Source organism: Protomyctophum bolini (assembly GCF_963924005.1).
Source record: "Protomyctophum bolini genome assembly, chromosome: 6".
NCBI classification, from domain to species: Eukaryota; Metazoa; Chordata; class Actinopteri; order Myctophiformes; family Myctophidae; genus Protomyctophum; species Protomyctophum bolini.
The window spans coordinates 40,832,297-40,854,419 of NC_137867.1; the positions used below are offsets into that span (position 1 = coordinate 40,832,297).

The 22,123-nt window shown below is 44.4% G+C and overlaps 1 protein-coding gene across 1 annotated transcript in view; it reads left to right on the top strand.

The window, feature by feature from the left end:
- cacna1ba (calcium channel, voltage-dependent, N type, alpha 1B subunit, a) overlaps positions 1-22,123 on the top strand; it is a gene marked incomplete at both ends in the record, with an annotated part of 151,419 nt that overhangs the window by 122,322 nt on the left and 6,974 nt on the right. The window contains 11 exons of the mRNA XM_080765801.1: positions 132-197; positions 1,490-1,581; positions 5,255-5,405; positions 8,315-8,442; positions 10,515-10,611; positions 13,636-13,741; positions 14,856-14,963; positions 15,770-15,888; positions 17,039-17,295; positions 17,664-17,808; positions 18,492-18,614. Coding sequence (XP_080621927.1) covers positions 132-197; positions 1,490-1,581; positions 5,255-5,405; positions 8,315-8,442; positions 10,515-10,611; positions 13,636-13,741; positions 14,856-14,963; positions 15,770-15,888; positions 17,039-17,295; positions 17,664-17,808; positions 18,492-18,614 — 1,392 coding nt within the window. The remainder of the gene's footprint in view (positions 1-131; positions 198-1,489; positions 1,582-5,254; positions 5,406-8,314; positions 8,443-10,514; positions 10,612-13,635; positions 13,742-14,855; positions 14,964-15,769; positions 15,889-17,038; positions 17,296-17,663; positions 17,809-18,491; positions 18,615-22,123) is intronic.

The window sequence follows — 22,123 nt, forward strand, 5'->3', positions numbered from 1 at the left end:
ACACACACACACACACACACACACACACACACACACACACACACACATTTGGCTGCGCAGGCACATAACACCTGGAGTCGCTGCGACTGCATGAATAATTCACAGTGTTTTGGTTTGTTTTCCCGCTCCAGGCTCTGCCCTACGTCTGCCTGCTGATTGCTATGCTGTTCTTCATTTATGCCATCATCGGGATGCAGGTGGGTGATGTGATGATGTCACCGCACGGTGGCGCGCACCGTATTTACTGTGGGAAGATGTTGTGCTGCAAACTGTCAGTGGGGGGGAAAGGTAGACACAAATGTTTGACTTTAGTGTAAAGGTATATTCAGTGATTTCACTTAATTCAAATATCACTTATTTTTTTGTTTTGTTGTGATAATCCTCCCTACTATAGAGTGTGCTGACCATATAAGGAGTTCCTCCCTGTCCCCAGTTAACCCCTGGGGGTCAAAAAACCATAGGTTTCGTTTTTGGCTGGGTGGCCCAGCCTTCATCCAATCAGGATCGAGAGGGGCCTTCCGCCAATCACGATCGAGCGGGGGTGGGCCTTGGTGTGTGTGCTGTTGGCCTGTCGCGTGTCCCCCCACTGTAGTGCATGCATGTGCACATCTTGATACCGGAGAGGACCGGGGCTTTTTTTCCAAATCACCCAAATCACTGAATGCTCCTGAATGGGGGGGTGGGGGGCACAGTATAAACAATCGGAACAAGTTAAAAACAGGGAACACATAGCACAAACGTGTAAAAATATAATACAGTAATGCAATGAGCAGAACAAAAACAGTCAAAGCAGAACAAAAACATAAGGCTGTAAAAGTGAATCAGGTAAGCATGGGTACATGGGAAAAATGTTTACGAAATAAATGTGCCTTTAGGAGTCTCTTAAAACCATCACCTGACTCAGTATATTTACATATTGTATCCTCTGCATTTTACACCTGCCATCTTTAAAGCTGTTTGTTTAAATACATGTAAGTGTTTAATTAGCTCTATATCCCCATAGCAATCATTGCTATAGTGTTTGTTCAGTAACACATGTCTGTCTCTCCAGCCCTTTAGTAAACAGAAAATGAATATTCATGTCAGGTGAGGGAACTCACACATATACAGGATACATTTTGAAAATTGAAATTGAAATGTTACTGTAGCTGTGACCAAAGCTGGTGAATTATGTTCATGGGCTTCTATCATCTGATTGGACAAAACTGGTATCCCGGTTGTATTTTGTTTTTTACTGAAGGGCTGTAGAGATGGAGAGACCCCTGTTACTGAACAAACACTCTACTGCAATGATTACCATGTGGTAGTAGGACTACTAAAATACGAATATAAAGCTTTTTTTTTTTTTTAAACAAAGACAATCAATTATACAATTATACTAAATCTGCCACAAATATTATGCAACATTTTGGACTGAAATGATTTAATCAGACAATAAATATCCCGCTTTCCTCTCTGTCTCTCATCCCTTCATGTTCTCGTCCCTCAGGTGTTCGGAAACATCGAACTTGACGAGGACACGGATATCAATCACCACAACAACTTCCGCACGTTCTTCCAGGCCCTCATGCTGCTGTTCAGGTACGCAATAGTTTACTATACGGTTTACCATTCATTTGAGCTAGTGTAGCTCAGTAGGGTATCTCAGTGCCTCTCGCCTTTGAACCACAAGTTCATGGGTTCGATCCCGGGCACCGCCAACTCAGTGTATATGAGTAGTTTGTAAGCATTGTAACAGTAGGGACAAACTCCATGTCCATGGGGTCTATCGCAGTGGTTCCCAAAGTGGGGTCCGGGGACCCCTATAGGGGTCCTTGAGGGAGTTCCAGGGGGTCCCCAGCTAAGTGATAGTTAGGAACCAAATGGACCCTTATGGGTCTTGTAACTCAAAGAGTTAAATTAACATTGATTTTACATTATAAATGGGGGTCTCAGAGATAGAAATGCCATTAAATAGGGGACCATAGCCTAATTCAGGTCAAACTGAGGGCCCTTGAAATGAAAATGGTTGGAAATCACTGCTAGAACCATAAAATAGAAAAAACATCTTCTCTTGTGAGGGTCCTTGTCATATATTTTCAAACGTGGGTCCGCAGGCTAATGAGTATAATTTTGGGAAACACTGGTCTACTGCATTGTAACGGACTCCTGCGTCTGCGTGTTACCGGCTGATAACGTAAATAAGCCACTCCCGGCCTACTTCTTATTCACCTTGTAGATTTTTATGCTCAATATTGTTACCCAACTAAGTGTAAATCAGGCATAACTCGGACCATAATGCCCTAAACCTAACCTCTAAATGCCTAATCCTATAACCCTTAACTCCAACCTGTTCTCGCTTGGCTCAGCGGAACAATCACGCCGCCAGTAAATGGCAGATGATCCTTGTACGTCACAGAGAAAAAAGTTGACCACGATCCAGCTATTCGACAGTTTTACGAGAGTGCCAGATGTGCCGCGCCCCCACCTGCCCGCTCGACTCTCACTGAAAATGTATTTCTAGCTGTCTGAAACGCCCTTAACACTACACATCTTTTGAAACCATAAAAACAACTGAGACGCCATTACACACACACATGCACGCACGCAAACAAGTGTGTGCACGGCACGCACGCACACACACACACACGTGCTTCTAGTATACATATGCTTACGCATGAACTACACATGAATACACATTCACCTCTATACACTCCCACAGACATGCACTCATACTTATGCACACAACTCACTAGAGTATACGGTATGCTGTGATTTTTGTCAGACAGAACAGGCTAATGACAGTGATTATTGCAGGGCAAAAGACAATTCCCAGTTCATTTGAGCTGGGAACTGGGCTCCATTGCCTTCCCCTTATCTTCTATTCTCCAGTGAAGTATATCGTGTCAAAGTAAGTAGCACAGCGGAATTCCCATCAGGGAGCACTGCTGAACAAGCCTGAGTTATACTCAGTAGTTGCACGTGCGTGGGTGTGGTGCACTGGAAACAGCAGATCTACAAACCTCTGCTATATCTTCTAAAAAAGTCCTTACATACTGGGAGCATGACAAGTTAATAGACAAGCGCCAGGTTAGACAGTTCTTCAAAGACGTTCAGCAGATAACTATTAGGTTATTAGCTTATATCCCATTGCTGAGATGTCGTCTACATAATCCCGCTGTTGTCTCTACGTTCACGTAGATTCCGTATTATCTATGCCCATACGTGGTGTATTGTATATGACGTACGATCTAACGTCTAAGATCACGATGTCTTTGACGCCAGCTCAAATTGCGTCAGCCTATTAGCACTTCTGTAGCCAGCTATTATTAATGAATTAATTATTGTAGCCTCTGTCGTGCCTTCCATTCGAGCGGATTTGCTTGAGGCAACTGAAACTGAAAGGCACCAATGTTAAATCTACCGGATTGCATGTCTAAGTCAGTGGTTCCCAAACCTTTTCATGTAAATTAAGAACCCCCAAATTGACACTAATGAGCCCATGGACCCCCATTTGAAAAGACATGCCAGGGACCCCCATAAGAGAAGATTTTCGCGGCTCTAGCTGTGATTCTCAGCCCGTTTAATTTCAAGGACCCCCAGTTTGACATACATTAGGCTACGGACCCCCATCTAATGGCATTTCTATCTCTGAGACCCCAATTTATATTGTAAAATCAAAGTAGAGTTACCTCAGTTATACCTACCTAACTCTAGTTTAATCACTTACGTACTATTTGAAAAAGAAGAAATGCAAAAATAGCTGAGCTGCAAGCTCTTAACACGTCGAGATGCGATGTGTTGTGAATGAAATATGGATGGCACGTTGACTGAAAGTGGTTAATTTCATTACTCTATATAATTTGTAGTTTATGTAATTAATCAAATCTAAGATCTTCTCTAATGAGGGGGTGTGGTACTCTACGGCTCACTGTAATTATGCATCAATTCTGGGGTGGAATTGGACATGGAAATGGCTCAGAAGCACTGCTCTATGGAAAAGTAATTTTCCTGGACCACTGATATCCAGCTGTGATTCCGTTTCATATTTTATGATCCCGCTGAATTATGTAGTTAGCTAGTTAGCAGTAAGGAGTGCAGAAAATGACACATGCACGAACGTGCGCATATACACACACCATTCAGTCAGCCAGCCAGGTGGAAGTCAGTCAGTCAGTCAGGTTGCAGTCAGACAGACAGACAGACGGGTTTCAGTCAGTCAGGTTGTAGTCAGACAGACAGGTTGCAGTCAGTCAGTCAGTCAGTCAGTCAGGTTGCAGTCAGACAGACAGTTTGCAGTCAGTCAGTCAGGTTGCAGTCAGTCAGACAGACAGACAGGTTGCAGTCAGTCAGACAGACAGACAGTTTGCAGTCAATCAGACAGACAGGTTGCAGTCAGACAGACAGGTTGCAGTCAGTCAGTCAGTCAGTCAGGTTGCAGACAGACAGACAGTTTGCAGTCAGTCAGACAGACAGGTTGCAGTCAGTCAGACAGACAGGTTGCAGTCAGTCAGTCAGTCAGACAGACAGGTTGCAGTCAGTCAGTCAGTCAGTCAGTCAGGTTGCAGTCAGTCAGACAGACAGGTTGCAGTCAGTCAGACAGTTTGCAGTCAGTCAGGTTGCAGTCAGTCAGTCAGTCAGTCAGTCGATGAAGCACACAGCATGTGTGTTTGATGAGCCCTCTGGGGAGCAGCTAGGATGCTGATTTGTAACAGGAATAGAGAACAAGGTATCACAACGTCTGAACATCTCCCCCAGCCTCCGCTGGCCACGGGAGATGTTCCACTGCTACACTGTATGGTACAGTAGTCTTCTTAGGGTGCATGAAGTGAGATTTGAAAAATAGTGCCACGCTACGGGCTTGTAGATCTGCTATTTTAGAAAAATCGTGAAAATGTTGCGCAAATCTTTGAATATATATATTCTTTCAGAGCGAACGTTTTCCGTTTGACCGCCAGGATTAATTTATCTATATCGCGCATTGCCAATGTTTTATCATGCAACCCTTGTTTTGAAGAGCCAAAGAACAACATTTTTTCAGGGTCGGCGTCCAATTGGATAGCCTATAATTCTGGGGCTCCATGACATGAAATAGTTTGAGAACCGCTGATATAGAAACATTGGTTTAATGGTTTTTCAGAAAACTGGCAGGTTTTAGAAGAAATTTGTAGAATCGTCCTCGGGTGAAAATGGGTTAACCCAAAAAGTATCACTTTGTCTCTCTGTCTGTCCGTTTGTCTCTGTCTGTCTGTCCATTTATCTGTTGGCGGTTCAGGAGCGCCACAGGTGAGGCGTGGCATGAGATCATGCTGGCGTGCCTGAGTCGGCGGGCGTGTGACGAGCGCTCGGGCACCGCGGGGAAGGAGTGTGGCAGCGACTTCGCATACTTCTACTTCGTCAGCTTCATCTTCCTCTGCTCCTTCCTGGTCAGTGACAACTTTGTGCAGTTTGATATACAGCTCAGTCAGGACATTTAGGACAACTCACCTACTAGTATTAGTATCATACGTTTATTAACTAACACTTTTATACTTAAGAAATAGATAAAATAGCCGATCTGCGTCGCAACGCATTATGTGAGCTTGCAGGCTATTTTTGTTAGCTTTGAAAATGTTGACAACTTTTCTCACATTGTTTTGCCGATAATGACATGCCCAAATTTAAGTAGGGATGCCAGGTTGAAAGTGGTTTATTAATGATGATGATGATTATGATGAATTTGATGATCATTTTGATCGTGATGATGATATAAAAAACACATTTAAAACACCATTATGTAGCCTATATTTGTACATAATCTATCAAAAGGATAAAACCATTTATTTTAGTTTTTAGCTTATTACCCATGTTTGTTCTTTGAGTGCCATGCGTCGTTGTTGTTGTTGTTGTTGTTGTTGTTGTTTTGTGTGTGTGTGTGTGTGTGGGGGGGGGGGGTAACAGAGACACACAGGAAACTGAAATCAATATAAAATACATTCATACAATGTTAATGTAGAGACAAGTAAAACAAGTACAAATAAAAACTATACTGTCAATGGAAGCTGTTCCAACTCAACTAATGGATGGTCAGGTCCAGCAGCTCTTTATGGACGACAGGTAACCCATTCTATTATATAGTATTAAAAACAAGTCCTTTCCCATGCAGCTTCTGCTAGGTATACATGGCCGGTGGAAGCTTCGTACCTAGCAGAGTAAGGGCAATCGTTTTTAGTTTTTTTTAAGTCTGGCTGCTTTCATGACTCGCGGCTGCTGCTGCTGCAGAATCATGATTGGACAGATCTAAACGGGTGGATCTGACCACCTGCTTCGAATGTTATCAACCGATCATCAGCAGTATGTTCTTATCAAGACCATGCAATGGAGGCAATAATGGACATTTCCACATACATACTTAGCAGGCGACTAGGAAATGCGAATGTGAAATGACTGCCGCTGATGCGAAAACATTGTGGTGAAACTGTATAAATATACAACAACTACGCTTTATGATTACTTACGTGACCGGTGAAGACTGAGGTTATGGTTAGAGTTAGGTTTCTGGGTAGACTTTTCTCCAATGTCTGAGGTAGGAGCTGGTTAGGTTTCTGGTTAAGGGTTAGTAATAGAGTTCGTAGTCGGACAGTGCGCCAAACGCAACGTGGGGCAATTTGTCTGACAACAACGTCAGTATGTGGAAAGGTCCATATACAGGCTCCATTGCACATTTTGGTCTTGATGAGGGCTGATGACGCCACAGTGATTAATTCATCTGATAACATCCGAACCCGCTAATCTCACTCTCACGTCACACAGATCAGCAGCATGAGAGCAGAGAGAGAGCAAGCATCACTATATAGGATGCACTACATGACATTTTAGGACATGTGAAAGGTGATTGGTTTGCTTGCTAAAGAGTGGACCAATCAGCTGAGCCTGTGTGTCAAGCCCCTATAGGGTAGCGAAGTCTTGACATCACTCGCTCATCACCTCTGGGTCACGGACGTTTTTCTTTTCTCTATTGAAAATAACATTGGGTCATCTGAGAATCATCTTCATATAAGAATTGTGGTCCAAAGATAAACCAATTGTCCCGGCGGCCTGGAATGCAGTTCATACACTATATGCTGCGATATTAAATACATTTATGGGAATTTAGAATGGGGGGGGGGGCGTGACCCAGGTAGGATGCGCACATTACGTCAGACTTCGGTGCTCTATTAAATCCTTGACACAAGTGGCAAAATGGCGCACCGACTTCTAGTCCCAGTTGGAGTGAGGCTCCAGGAGCTACTGTAGGACAGAGCAGGGTGAGAACTTGAGATGCAGCCCAATTCCCTGAATGAACTTGCGTTGCTTGCGCGGCTGCGTTTACGTCATTCAAGCGGTCACATCATCTTTGTACAGTATAGATTCAACTGGCTGTGATAGTGAAGTTAAATCGATGCTGTTGAAAATACATTTAAATTCAGAGATGGTAAACCTTTTTGTCCCAGAGGAGCAATTAATTAATTATCTCTGACAGCATGTGTCAGACGTTTTCTGGTATTAAAGGGAGTGTGACATTAAAAAAAGAGCTCAATTGCACCCAAAAAACCTGAACTTTTAACATTCAGTAGATTTTCTGTGGTCTGGGGTTTTCTGGCTCAAACAAGTCACTGTTTTCACTGTTTTGCCTGTTGCAGCCCAAAAGGCTTCCAAACCCCAGAGAAAACTCCAGACCACAGAAGATCTACTGAATGTTCAAAGTTCAGGTTTTTGGGTGTAATTGAGGTCATAAAACCTAAAAGTAAAACGAGAAATAAAAATTAATGAAAATTAATGTCATGAAACCTTTACGGGCCCTATTTTCGCCAGTTCCCTAACCCTTATCCCTAAACTATGTTCCCTAACCCTAATCCCTAAACTATGCCCAAACAAGCTCACAACATGTCAATATAGATTTTAAAATGTTTTTCAAAATAGTAAAAAATAAATAAAGCAAAGAAGTTTAGCGATAAGGGGTAAGGCTAAAAGCACTGCAAATCTAGAGCCCTATATCTCGTGGCTCTCGCCCACCATTTTTTACTATATTGGACAACATTTTAAAATAGTTAAAATAGCCAATCTACATTGACACGTTGTGAGCTTGTAGATCAGCTATTTGAACTATTAAAAAAATGATTTTCAAAACAGTGAAAAAGGCAAAGAAGTTTAGGGATAAAGGGGTAAGGCACTGACGAAAATAGGACCCTAAATAAGTCTCCTTTGCCCACATTTTCCGAGCAAGATGTGATGCGTGCGTGCGTGCACGTGTTTGTGTTTGTGTGTTTGTGCGTGTGCGTGCGTGCGTGTGTTCATACTTGCGTGTCTGTTCCAGATGCTGAACCTGTTTGTGGCCGTCATCATGGATAACTTTGAGTACCTGACCAGGGACTCGTCCATCCTGGGACCTCATCACCTGGATGAGTTCATCCGGGTTTGGGCTGAGTACGACCCTGCAGCGTGGTATGTGTGTGTGTGTGTGTGTGTGTGTGTGTGTGTGTGTCCTCACCCTTCCCCCCCTCCCCAGGGACGTGCAGAGAGCCTTAGAGGGGCAGGGGCTTAAATCCCGTAATCCCGTAACAAAAATAGCAGATCTACAAGCTCACAACGTGCCGCACTGCGACACGTTGAGAGCTTGTAGATCAGCTATTTTCGGGGCGCAACCCATCACGCTAGTGGAGATGCGGTGTAACGACATGGATATCTAAACAAATTTGTTCAACGCAAAATGCTGTGTTCAAGTTCAGGAGACTCATGGAAAGGAGAGGCATTTGCATTTCTTTCACCACAGTAAATGCTGCATCCGTGGTCTGGAGAGGGCAGTTGTTTTACAGACAGGTAAAAGGGCAGGGGCTGAAGCCCCCTTTGATGTCTATGTGTGCACGTCCCTGCCCCTCCCCCCTCCCACCCAGTCAGACATTACCATAGAAATTAGACGACCTGTGTCCCCCTCCTCTCGGTCTGACTCTCATCATGTCCTGGGAAAGGCTCACTCACACAGTCTTGATTTGAAAAAGTCAGCCTAACCCCACCCCCCCATCCCCCACCCACCCACCCCCACCCCAACTAATGATGAATTATTCTCTCTCTTTGAAGCTGTCCTGAACTGTTTATACTGTGTGTGTTTATGTATATCTGCTTGTTCTTCTTTCACAGCGGACGGATTGTCTATAAGGATATGTACAATTTGTTACGCATTATCTCGCCCCCCCTTGGCTTAGGGAAGAACTGCCCTAATAGGGTAGCATACAAGGTTTGCAAACCACCAGACACCTCCTCCTCCGTCACTTTAGGGTGCTTTGTGTACCTCTCTCTCTATGCCAAGATACTTTTTTTTTTTCTTTTTTTTTTTTTACTTGAATGGCTGTGCACCAATGAACTCGCCTTACACACTTCTAGCACCCGCCCCTCTCACCACCAGTACTGATTGGCTTTTGGTTTGCCGAACGCCAGAGTGGAAACAAAGCTCTCAAAGCCACGGCATTGGCTGCCCACCATGCCCGCCCGTCAAGTTCTAACGCCTATACTTTCTGCACCCATCTCTCCTCCTGTATGGTGGATGGATGGGCTGAAAACAATCTGCTCCCCTTTTCAATGTTCAATCGGATTAACCCATTTTGACCTGAGATCAGATTCTAAATATGTCTGTTTTGAAAATGACAGTTTTCGATTTTTCAAAAATAGCAGATCTACAAGCTCATAACGCGCCACCGAGTGGCGCCCTACGAGCTTGTAGATCTGCTATTTTTCAATAGCTAAAGCATAGCATAATGCTAACACCAAAATATGGGTTCCCGCCCAAAATGGGTTAAACATTCCAAACCCCAAATGTTTAGTCGTGACGATGAAAAAAAAACAGGCAAGCGATCCATTTCTGTTCAGATCTAGAAAACCATCTGAATGGGCCTCGTCGCGGGGCTCCCTTTTCCCCTCATGGGAGCGTGCAAATGTCAAAGAAAGGAAGGCTATACAGTATAGTAAAGAAACGAAAGACGCCATACATGCAAAGGGCTGGCGTTTGAAAGCTTTGTCTCCGTGGCACCTGGCAGTGCACACACCACCAGCGGGATATCTGCAAAGCATGCCGAGGCAGACATCCCCCACAGTTCCCATGCTGTCATTCTCTGATCCCTCATCGTTCACGTGTGTTTCGAGTCCCTCTCGAAACACACCCAAATCCACCTCCACAGATCTCACTCCTCTCTACCATGCCATCGAGTGTCTCTCTCTCTATACTCCTCAGGGATCCTGAGTGTCTACCATAGCGATGCATCCCCGGCGCCCTGGGCTGCCCATGGATGGCATCCATTACTCATCTCACCCCTCCTCCAGGAAATCTAAATAACGATTTCTTGTTTGTTTGTTTGTTTGTTTGTTTATTTGTATTGTATTTTTTTTATTGCTTTGTCATCCTCCTTGTTGATTTTTCTCCCCCCACCCCCTCCCTCTTTCTCACTGTCGTCTTTCTCCAACTCCCCCCATCCTTCTCTCTTTTTTTTCTCTTTTATTATTTCTTTTCTATCTTCTTTGTAAAGTGGCCGTATCAAGTACCTCGATATGTATGAGATGCTGCTCCACATGTCCCCACCCTTAGGTTTGGGAAAGAAATGTCCACCAAGAGTCGCCTACAAGGTAGATCCACACCCCCCCTGCGCCCACCTCCCGACCCTCCCCTGCCCTCTTCTCCTCTCTGCTCGACAACCTGTAACCCTCCTCGTTGGCTTGACCTCCAGCCAGTGTCTCTCTGTTGCCCTGCCAGTTGTTCCCTTCCGTGTTTCTTCGATTTGATTTGCTAAAGTTGCTCTCGATATTTTTGGTGTAGCCCCTTATTTACGCCTCTTCTTTGTCGATGCTGCTTGGTTTTAAGAGCAAGCTATAGCTAGCTAAGCTAAGCTAAGCCAGTGTAGGGCAGCAATGGCCATATTATGAACCTAAGTTATGTAGTTTAAACATACCATAATAGGCATATCGCAGTCCCACCCCCTTTCAGAACAACGAGGCCACCAGTAGAGAATTCCCCCATTCATTTTTCCCATAGACGTTTCAAAAAGTATGTATTTAAAGACCTGTAAGCCTCAGACAAAGCCAACAGCCGATTTCACAAAAAAATCTCTTCCAGTGCCCTCGCAGGGGTGGGACTGCGAAGCTCTATAACTAATATTACATCATAGTCTTAAGCTAGAACCAGTGTTGTTTTTGTCGACTAAAACTAAGACAAAAATGTTCGTCGACTACTAAGCTATGATAACTTAAAGTAAGTCATAAACTGACAATTTCAAACAAATAAAAACTAGGCTAAAATATTAGGAAGGGACGAGTGGACAAGAGATCCAGTATAAGTCATTTTACACTTTTTTGCATGCTGAAAATAGCAGATACACAAGCTCACAATGCGTCGGCTATTTTCAATCTTATGACATTTAGTCAACTAAAACTAGAACACTAAAACATTCCGGGTGACTAAAATGCGACTAAAACTAAGTGAAAGTGATGTACAGTAGGCAGTCTGTGGAGCAGTGTGTGTGTGTGTGTGTGTGTGTGTGTGTGTGTGTGTGTGTGTGTGTGTGTGTGTGTGTGTGTGTGGTTTCTGTTGCTTTATTTGTGGGAGATTTACGCTTTTATACTCTTGTGAGTCTTGTACAGTCTTTGCTGTATCCCATTTTCTTCCATCTTTTCTGTCATCTGTCTATTCATTGGTTTGACTGACTGTGTGTGTGTGTGTGTGTGTGTGTGTGTGTGTGTGTGCGTGCACATGCGCATGCATGTGTACGTGAGTGTGCTCATGCATGTGCGTGCGCCTACAGAACATGATGAACCTGCGTGAGTGAGTGAGACTGTTTGCGTGTGCATCTTTGTCTACGATTGAATATTCATTGTGTGTGCGTGCGTGCGTGTGTGCTTGCGTGCGTGCATCTTGTGTGTGTGTGTGCATCTCAGCATCTCCCTCCCTGTCTCATTCTGACTTGGGTCTGACTTACTTTTGCACTGCGACTGATAGTACATGTAGGTGAATGCTTTTTGTGTTCAGGGGAGCTCAACTCTAAAGCAACACACACACACACACACACACACACATGTACACACACACACACACACACACACACACACACACACACACACACACACACACACACACACCATTAGAGCTATACCAGGTCCTCTTGCTAAAGCTGCACAGGTTTGGTGGAATGGAAGTGTTTGTCCTCATTGATAGCTGCCACCAGAGACGCACAATTCTACTTTGGTAGAGGTTTGGATGTACACTTACCGTGCCACGATGTAACTCCAAATGTCACAGAGATATATCCAATAGTTCATCCATTGGACAAAATTCTGCCATGGGGGAACATTAGAACACGCAGTATAGGCTATTGTGTTATTTATTATTTCCAATTAAAATGTCAACTCTTTCATGTTGATTTTACTAATTGAATTAGGAAGAAGATCCAGATCCAAATCCACTTATATGTGTAACCAAAAAAATTTAATTTAAAAGGAACAGGGTTTTAGTAATGTTATATTGACAGGTGCAAAAAGTGAGACTTTGACACCTACCGTATTTTTACCATGAGATGTAATAGACCATTTTGGATGCTCAATTTCTAAACAGCGGAGCAACTATTGAATGTATGCAGCCACTATTTGGAGTTGCATCGGGGCAAGGTGACTACTATAACTGCACGAGCCACGCCTCTACCAAAGTTTAATTGCGCGTCAAGTTCTCCCAAACCCAAGTTGATCATTTTGCTATAGGAAATGGCAACCACAGAGTCGAGCTCCTGCGATTGTTGACGGCACCTCCATGGTTATGCGTTACACGCCTTCTTCTTCTTCACCATTTTTTTCGATCAATGTCAGTCTTGCATCAGTGTACTTTTGACTTGCAGCATATAGTGCATACTGTAAAATCTAGCGGTGAATGTGAATGTCTAGTTTTGTCTCTCTCTTGTCTCTTCCTCTCTGTGTTGGTCTCCGGGAAAGCTTTTTGTGTGCTGTCAAGAATGTTGATAATTCTTTACTTTTTTACACCTATTTAGCCAAACCATGAAGCCCCATTTTGAGCGGGAACCCCTTTTGGTGGTTACAGACATTATAATTTAGCTATTGAAAAATAGCAGATCTACAAGCTCATAGCGCGCCACAGAGTGGCGCACTATGAACTTGTAGGTCTGCTATTTTTGAAAAAATCCTTAAAATGTGCCTCAAATCTTTCAGAAAATTGTCATGATTTATAAAACGTTTTCTTTTCATTTCGACGTCGGGCCTAAATGGGTTCATTTTTGAGAACCAAGGTTGACCTACTTCCTGAACCTGGCCCCTGTCCCTATTTTGGGCATGGTGTCTTTTTTTAGGCCGGAAAATCTACACACTCACGACGAGTCGCAATGTGACGCGTAATGATGAGCTTGGAGATTGATTATTTTTGCCACAGGAAAACATGGTACAACATAGGATAAAAGATCATAAGTTGACTATGTGCATGTCAGACAGATTTGGTACTACTACTACTAAAAAATATATATATATACATTCTTTCAGTACACAGATTGATTTCTCTGCCTTGACTTGGGGATTTGGGATCGGGCTGTTGTTTTCTTTCTGCTATAAAGTGATCTAACCCGTCCGTCCGGCCCCCCCTCCCTCTCCTCTCCTCAGCGGCTTGTGAAGATGAACATGCCCATCGCCGATGACAACACGGTCCACTTCACCTCCACGCTGATGGCGCTGATCCGCACCGCTCTGGAGATCAAGCTGGCCTCAGGTCAGTGTTGTTTTTGACAGCACATTTTTATTTTAGTTTCAGTCATAGTCTCTTGAGTAGCTTTCATTTCTGTTTTAGTCACTTTTTATTTGTTGACGAAATTGTCAATTATATTTAGTCTTAGTTTTAGTCATCATAGCTTAGTTTTCATTTAGTTTCCATTTAGTTTTCCTCAGTGAAAAAAGGTAGTCGACTAATGCTTTTTCATATTAGTCAACGAAATGAACACTGCCTCAGGTAGAGAGAGTCTGCCAGGCATACGTATATACCGCCGATATATTCGCCACTGCAGTGAATTGTCTCCGGACATTGAGAACTAACTGGTTAAATTGTGGAATTAATTCAGGTTTGGGTTTTTTTGCCACTCAGTAGGCATTCCTGGGTTTAAAAACGGCATCTGTTTGGCAGAGGCTTACAACCACCACCATACTACAATACATCTAGTTTGATTGTGTGGTGGTTTCCCCAAGAGACGTGCAGTATCTCCTCCAATTACACCAATGCAATATGTAAACTATTGTATAATTATAGCTTCACAGGACTCTAGTCAAATATTTTTTTAATGAGAACAATTAAGGAAAAATGAAATTGAATGAACAAAAAAAGGGGGCAGCTAGTGCATGGGGAAAGACAATGAAATTAAAAAAAAAGAAGAAAGGAGAATATGTTATGAAAATGAGTGACACTCTTAACACCCTGCAATTCCCAACCAGGCAACCAGCTGCTGCCTTCTTGTCTTGTCTCTTTAGAGCTCATAATGAGTAAATATATGGGTCCCATTTGGGCTCATTATAAAGGTGTGTGTACTGTGTGTGTGTGTGTGTGTGTGTGTGTGTGTGTGTGCGCGTGCGTGCGCGCGGTGCATTCTGCAGTATAAATGAGGGTCTTCTTCCTCCTCGCTCCTCGCCACAGCAGCCATTGTTTGTGTTGTTCTCATAAATAAATCCAGAGTTCTGAGCCCTGGTCCAGCCGCTAGCTTCTGTCCTGTTCCCTCTCTCTCTCTCTCTCTCTCTCTCTCTCTCACTCTCTCTCTCTCTCCCCAGTGGTGGGAAAAGTACTAAAATGTTTTACTCTAAGTATAAAGTATGTCAATACTGCAATGCGTCCTCCACAGGGATGGTGGCCCAGCGAATGTCAGATGCCGAGCTGAAGAAGGAGCTGTCCACAGTGTGGCCTAGTCTCTCCCAGAAGACCATGGACCTGCTGGTGACACCACACAAACGTACGCACGCACGCACGCACGCACGCACGCACGCACGCACGCACGCACGCACGCAAGCACGCACGCGCGCACGCACGCACACGGCTCCAGTTGGTTCCATTTGTACGCTTAATTGAGCCTATACCTGTATACTTCGGGAAATGGCTAATAGTGAGAATAGCAAGCTTATGAGCTTGTATATCTGCTATATACAGTGCATACTACTTACTGCATGTAAGGATGTGTGAGTGTGAGTGTGCGCGCATGCGTGCGTGTGACTGTGTGTGTGTGTGTGTGTGTGTTTGACTGTTATTTTACCTACACATAAGTGGATTTGAGAAGACCAGCATGTATTAATTTACAGTCATGAGCTGTGCCTCCACTGCCACCTTGTGGTAGTATTTATGTACCACTAATTTGACTGTATAAACTATTAGCACCTCATTACTGTGTCTGTGGCATTTCCAGGCAGCTTTGCATTGTTCCACTGTTTCATTTGTTTGCCTTGAAAATCTATTTCAATTATGGGCCATAAATACATTAAATGGTTTGGAATGGATGTAAGGTTTCCTTCCTTTGGGCTAAATCTCGAGGGAGAGTTAAGAGGCGCAAATTGAGATGAATGCGGCATGAATGAGTCAGCAAAATTACCTCTCTTTCCCTCTCTTCAATCTCTGCTGCTCTTATTTCCTCCTCTCCTCTCCTCCTTATATCCTTGTCTTCTCTCCTGCCCTCTCTACTCTTAACCATTTATGCCAAGATAAAGTGTTATATGCACACGTTATATATTCCCTCTTCTCCTCTTCCCCCATTGGCTCTCCTCTCAGACAACGAGCTGACGGTGGGGAAGGTCTACGCGGCCTTGATGATCTTCGACTACTACAAGCAGAACCGAGCCCGCCGGATCCAGAAGGAACAGCAGCACAACAGCGGCACAGGCTCTCAGGTACAGAGCGCACAACTGTGCATGCGTGTGCACACACACACACACACACACACACACACACACACACACACACACAGGACACGGCACAAACAGAGGCAACAGAGACGATATCGAAACATGCATGCATAGTTGCATACTCTACATCGCCTGCATACTTTTATGCACGCACGTATGGAAACAGCATTGCTGTATGAATGCATGCACAGTTGCACACACACACACGCAGGAACAACTGTATGATCTACATACAGTTGCATGTGGGTGTCCTGCACTGAAAATGGCCGATCTACGAGTGTGCTTGTGCCTACATTTTCGACGCCCACGCACAACTAACTAAGTTTGTTTAAAGAAACAAATTGGCCAGTGGGGCGGAGAAACTCCCCACGCACTGCGGGCAAAATGTAGGTCATGGCATCTCAGTCTGGCTGTGCAACCTGTATGCTCGCCGGGCACATACCCAAATGCACGTAAGAAAAACAACGCACACCTTCCACACACACACACACACACACACACACACACACACACACACACACAACCACCATGCATGGCTGCTAGAAAAAAGGAAGAACGATTAGTGAATATTGTGGCCCCGGGTCTCCACAGGGGCGGCTGCCACTGTGCAAAGGAAGTCCTTCCCAAACCTTTTAGCCTGTGACCCCCAAAAAGAGAGATTATAGATCTTTGCCTGGGACCCAAACTAGTGAAAATAGTTGATCTATAAGCACACAACGCGGTGAGAAGCGCCACGTTGTGTGCTTGTAGATCAGCTATTTTCACTAGTTTGGTTTACTTCTTATTTGTTTTAAAATGTATGGAATTTCTTAGTTTTTTTTCTTTCTTTGATTTCTTTATGAAATAACTGAGAAAAAAACAAACATTGAATTTTGTTTTTAATTCATGAATTGTTTTTGCATTTTTTTTAAATGTTTAGAAATAATAATAATAAAAAATAAATGTAGGAAACAACAAAGCCATGAAACTGTTCCCAGCGTCCCACAAACGGGTCCCATTATTGACCCTGTGTTTTGGGGGAACCAGTGCTGTATAATAATAGACCCACGGGGTTCAACAATATTCCTGGCTTGCTGCCTCCTTCCTTGGGAATGTCTTCAAGCATGTTTGCTCCATCCATCTCTTCCCTCCACAGAGCAACAAGGTCCAGGCTCTGTTTAAGCCATTGATGCCTCTGACTCACATGCAGGAGAAGGACCTGCCCATGATGCTAAACAGCGTGGAGCCTCCCAGCATACTCCAATCCAACAACAAGTCTCACTCTAAATTCATCCAGCCGCCGCCACCATCCCTCCACCTACCCACCACCCAGCCCACCAACATCATGCACCTGCCCAGTACCCTGCAGGCTAGACACATCAGCTGCAACTCCCTCAACAACGGAGGCACTTTGTAAGTTCTTGCCGCCTTGCTGCGTGCGCGGGTTCAAGTCGAGACCGCGGTGCGACGCCATGATAGACCACGATCTCTTGTTGGTTTCATTCCTCGGTCTTAGCAATTCCTTAAGTGTTGTTTTTGTCCTAATAAAGTTATTTTGTTGTTGTTTTCTCCCCAACCCCCCCCCCTCCCCCCCGCCAATGCGTCTTTCGGTACTATTAAACTTAATAGCTATAAATATTTGAGACACACTTACACCTGTATATGAACAAAACAATATTATTTAATTCCCTCCTTGCCTCTACAAAATCCGTCTGTATAAGGCCTTACATTACTTGGATAATGGATAATATTCATCATTTTGTTTGCTGTTGGCCCCTCAGGCCAGGCCACGAACACAACATCAAAGGGTCGTCGTCGTGGGTGACGGAGGTGAAAGCAAAGGAACCTCTTCCCAGCAGGCCTAAGAACAAACGGCCTCCCTCCAGGGTTCCATCGGAGGACGCCCCTGACAACGCCAGCCCTCAGGTATAGACCACCGACCCACTCCCCAGGCTGACTCACTAACACAGTTCTCCTCAAAATTAGGTTTATAGGTCCCTTTTACACCAGAACGCTTTCCACAGAAAATGGCAAAACTAGAGTATCGTTTGCATGAGGTCCGTTTAGATGACGACAGTGTTTTCGGGGGTTGAAAACGCAACAAAGTGAAAACTCCTCCCAGACTGGAACGCTCCGCCTGCATGCGTCTCCATGTACACGGGCAAAACGATGAATCCGCAAATCGATCAAGCGTTCCCTCGCCCCGACTCATCCTACGAATACAAACGTAGTGACTAGCGAGCCGCTGCATTGGTGAATGTAAACCGTGATGTAAACAAACAGCCTTGTGATAGGAGGTATACAGCGGAAGTGGTTCTACTACGCATGCGTGCCTGCCTGGTCTATCTGGCAGTGCGTCGCCGCTACCTGGCATGCGCAAGCGTGTTCAATTGAATAAATAGTGAGAACGTAGCGGGACTTTGCCGTTTTCTCTGGCGACACGTTGCTGTGTAAACGGGGCCTTAATCTCAAACTAACTGGTCGTCTTCGTGTTGTGATGTGAATGTATGCTTTGTTCATTTGTATGCGTGTTTGGGCCATGCGTGCACGTGCACGCCCGTGTGTGTGTGTGTGTTTGTGTGTGCGTGCACACGTGTTTGTATGTCCAGGAGTCGGTAGAAATGAGGAAGATAGAAACCAGTGCGAGTAGCTCCACCATGCCAGTGCCGGGCTCTGGTCTGGAGAACCAGGGCCGCGCCGTGTCCATGCCTCGACTCAACACTGACATACAGGTAGACGCTGTCACTGACACACAGTGGGGACGGCAGGGTTAAATTAACATTGATTTTACAATATAAATTGGGGTGTCAGAGATAGAAATGCCATTAAATGGGCGTTCGGGTATAGCCTAATTCATGTCAAACCTTGAAATTCAACAGGTTGAGAATCACTGCTAGAACCATAAATATCCTCTCTCATGCAGGCCTGCTTAAGCGCCACTAAATTCCATTGTTAATCCGGGCCTGCATTTACTGATTCTGATACAGATACAGATAATAGCAGACCTACAAGTAACAATAGCAGAGGCTCTGAGCTTGTATCAAATGTTCATAGATCTGTCCTACCCTCCTGTCGCCCTCGTCTGAGACAAAGAACGAGTACACCAAAATGGTGCCATTTTTACATGCGCACATTAGTGAGTCTCTTGAGACAGACTGTTGACTAAACGAAAAGAGGGCACTGTTTCTCCTGTATTTGCCGATGGATTCTCAGATTGGTGAGGACCTGTTACTACTATTGCGTGCTTAAAAGTTAATAAACATCAGGTTGATATACTGGTGTTTCTTCACTAGTCAGAAGAACACAGTTTGCCGGCCACTGCTACAGAGCTGATCAGGAGGTTGTATATATTTCCTTCTTCTCTGGAATCCTGCCTCAAAGCAGAGACCTGACCAGAGGTAGAAAACTGTCGTTCCCTGATGTCATCATCACTAGGACATCAGTAAGCAGGACCTGGGGATGGCAATGAAGGACCGGGAAGTCTGGCGTGGCGTTGTGAAATCCATGATCTCGACCGCGGTCGAAAAATGAGGATATACCAGTGTTGTTTTTGACAGCAAATTTAGATATTAGTTTTACTCATAGTCTTTTTAATAGTTGGTTATCATTTAGTTTCGGTCACATTTTTGTCACCTGGAATGTTTTAGTGTTATTCTAGTTTTAGTCGACTAAACATCATAAGTTTTTTGTCGACTAAATCTACAGGTGATTTAGTCGACTAGAATTAATTTTGGTGGGCCTTGAAGACATTAGCTGATTTTATTTGTGTAATACCATGACGAACATTTTTTGTCATGGTATTAGTCGAAGAAATCAACATATTTCTTTTTTTGGAATATATAATGGTGTGCTGTAATTTACAGCACACCAGTATATATATTCCAGTGTTGATTTCGTAATGCCAATCAACTATAATGTCACCACCACAAATCTCTCCTTTGGAGAAGGAGGTATACAGACTTGGCCAGCTGGTACCTGCATGGGCTTCACTTCCATCCCGTGTACAATACATTCATTTAGGGCCCGAAAACCTCGAGATGATGAATCCTTTTCACTTTGGCCCCCAATTAGAAACGTAGGCGGATCCTCATTTCCTGGAGTGATATCAATATTGATCGATTGGTGCGTTTTAGAGTGCATTCCTTTCATGGTCCAATTAGGACGTAGGGCCGTTTGTTCGTTGATCCTACACTTTTAGCGCAGCGATCAGTAATCTGATTAGGGTCTGGCTCTGCGCCAACTATTTGTCCTGCATTGTGTGTTGTGTTTTGTTTTTTTTCTCTTTCCCACTGCGGCCAGCAGAATTAATGGATGATTGTGGCTCAAAATGGCTGCAGGCCGAAGAGGAGAGAGAGAGGGAGAGAGAGAGAGAGCTGAATAGGATGTTGAGAGCAGAGTGTAGAGTAGGAGAGTAGCGACACACTTTGATCTCGCCGCAAAGCGGGGTGATAGTTCCAAACATTGCTCCTATGGCTGGAACTATCCCATTGAGATAGCACTCTCTTACTAGATTACTCTGGTTGAGACTAACTGGGTGGGGGTCGTGGTAGCCTCGGAAACCCGGGTCGTGGTGGCCTGTTGGCTGATTTCTCTCACCTATAACAAGGTTCCAGGAAATGCCTCAGACTCACGCAATTAGTGCTGGCGTTGTAGTAATGGGTCTGCCTTTGTCAGAGCATAATGGAACCAGTGCTCCTTGAATCCCAGCGGCTGATTTTGCTCTCTCTCAGCCGGCAGATCGTTTTTCAATCACTTTCTTTTTTCTTTTTTCAAGTCCTGTCTCATTGCTCTTGTCAAGGCAGCAGGTACTGTAGGTCAATGGTTCTCTACTGTCGGGTCCATTTGATTCCATCTGTACACTGTCAGAGTTACTTGTAAGGGTCATTTTAGAGCCTATTAGGCCAGTCAATCTAAGATTTGACCCAAAATAAATAGTTTTTTATGATCCTTATCGTCATCCAAATAACATTTTGATTCTTATATACATTTTGGATAATGGTAAATATATGCTTATATAAGGCAAAAAAAAAGAATTATGCTTTAAGTAATGTCAAACTAGGGGGTTTTCGTGATTCTGAATTCATTTCAAGCATTAGTTTTGCACAAAAAACACTCATCACAAATGTGATGAGGTCAGCACATTTGGGCACATTTGAGCAAGTGGCCCAAGGAGTGTTTTGCGTGCAAAACTAATGCTTGCAATGAATTCAGAATCATGGATACCCCCTAGTTTGACATGTCACATGCCTCTTAAACTAAAGCATAATTAAAATGTGAATGTCAATTGTTATTTGGATGAACCCTAAGGATCATACAAAAACCTTGAACGATTACTATTGCAAATTATTTTGGGTCACGCCCCTTTTTAGCTTAGATTGATGTGGCATGCGCCTGGACCACTATAGCTAGCGGGCGCAGGAAAAGGGAGCCTTTGAGAACCGCTGCGGTCGGCGAGGAGCTGAAATCTCGGAGCCCTTGCTTGCTCGCGTTCCAGTGACACGAGACACCCCCAGTCCCAGAACAGTCCCCGGGATGGGACGGGACACGTACCCGGCCCGCCCCGCATGGCACAGAAAGGGAAGCAAGAGGTGTCTGTGTCTGTCCCCCTCTCTCGATAAGCCTCCCATTGAAAGCCGCGGCATTAAGCCCACTCCAGCCTCCATCCCTCTATCCCTGCTGATGCGACGCATTTGAAGCTGATACTGCTTTTTTCATCACCTTTTAACCCATTCTGACCGGGCACCCATTTTGGTGTTAGCATCATGTTATGCTTTACCTATTGAAAAATAGCAGATCTACAAGCTCATAGCGCGCCACCGAGTGGCGCGCTATGAGCTTGTAGGTCTGCTATTTTTGGAAAAATCGAAGAACGACTGATATTTTTTAGAATCTGATCTCAGGTCAGAATGGGTTCATCAGACCTGTGTGTGTCCAGTGGAAACCTCGTATGAATCTGATCTCAGGTCAGAATGGGTTAATATGTGCAGGAGATAACCCCACCCCGTGCCCCCCGAGACAGACACACATGCACACACACACAAACTACTGGTGGAAACAGAAGAAACAGAGGCTGATCAATTCTGTGGGATAGATCTACAAATGGTGCTGTACAGGGGGGTGGGGGGTGCGTGCTGATAGAAAAGGAGAGTTGGGTGGGTGGCGGGCGGTAGATAGATAGATAGAGGTACAAATGGGGGGGATTTCTCTTCCCGGGTGTCGCAATGTGGGGAACGGCCGGGTA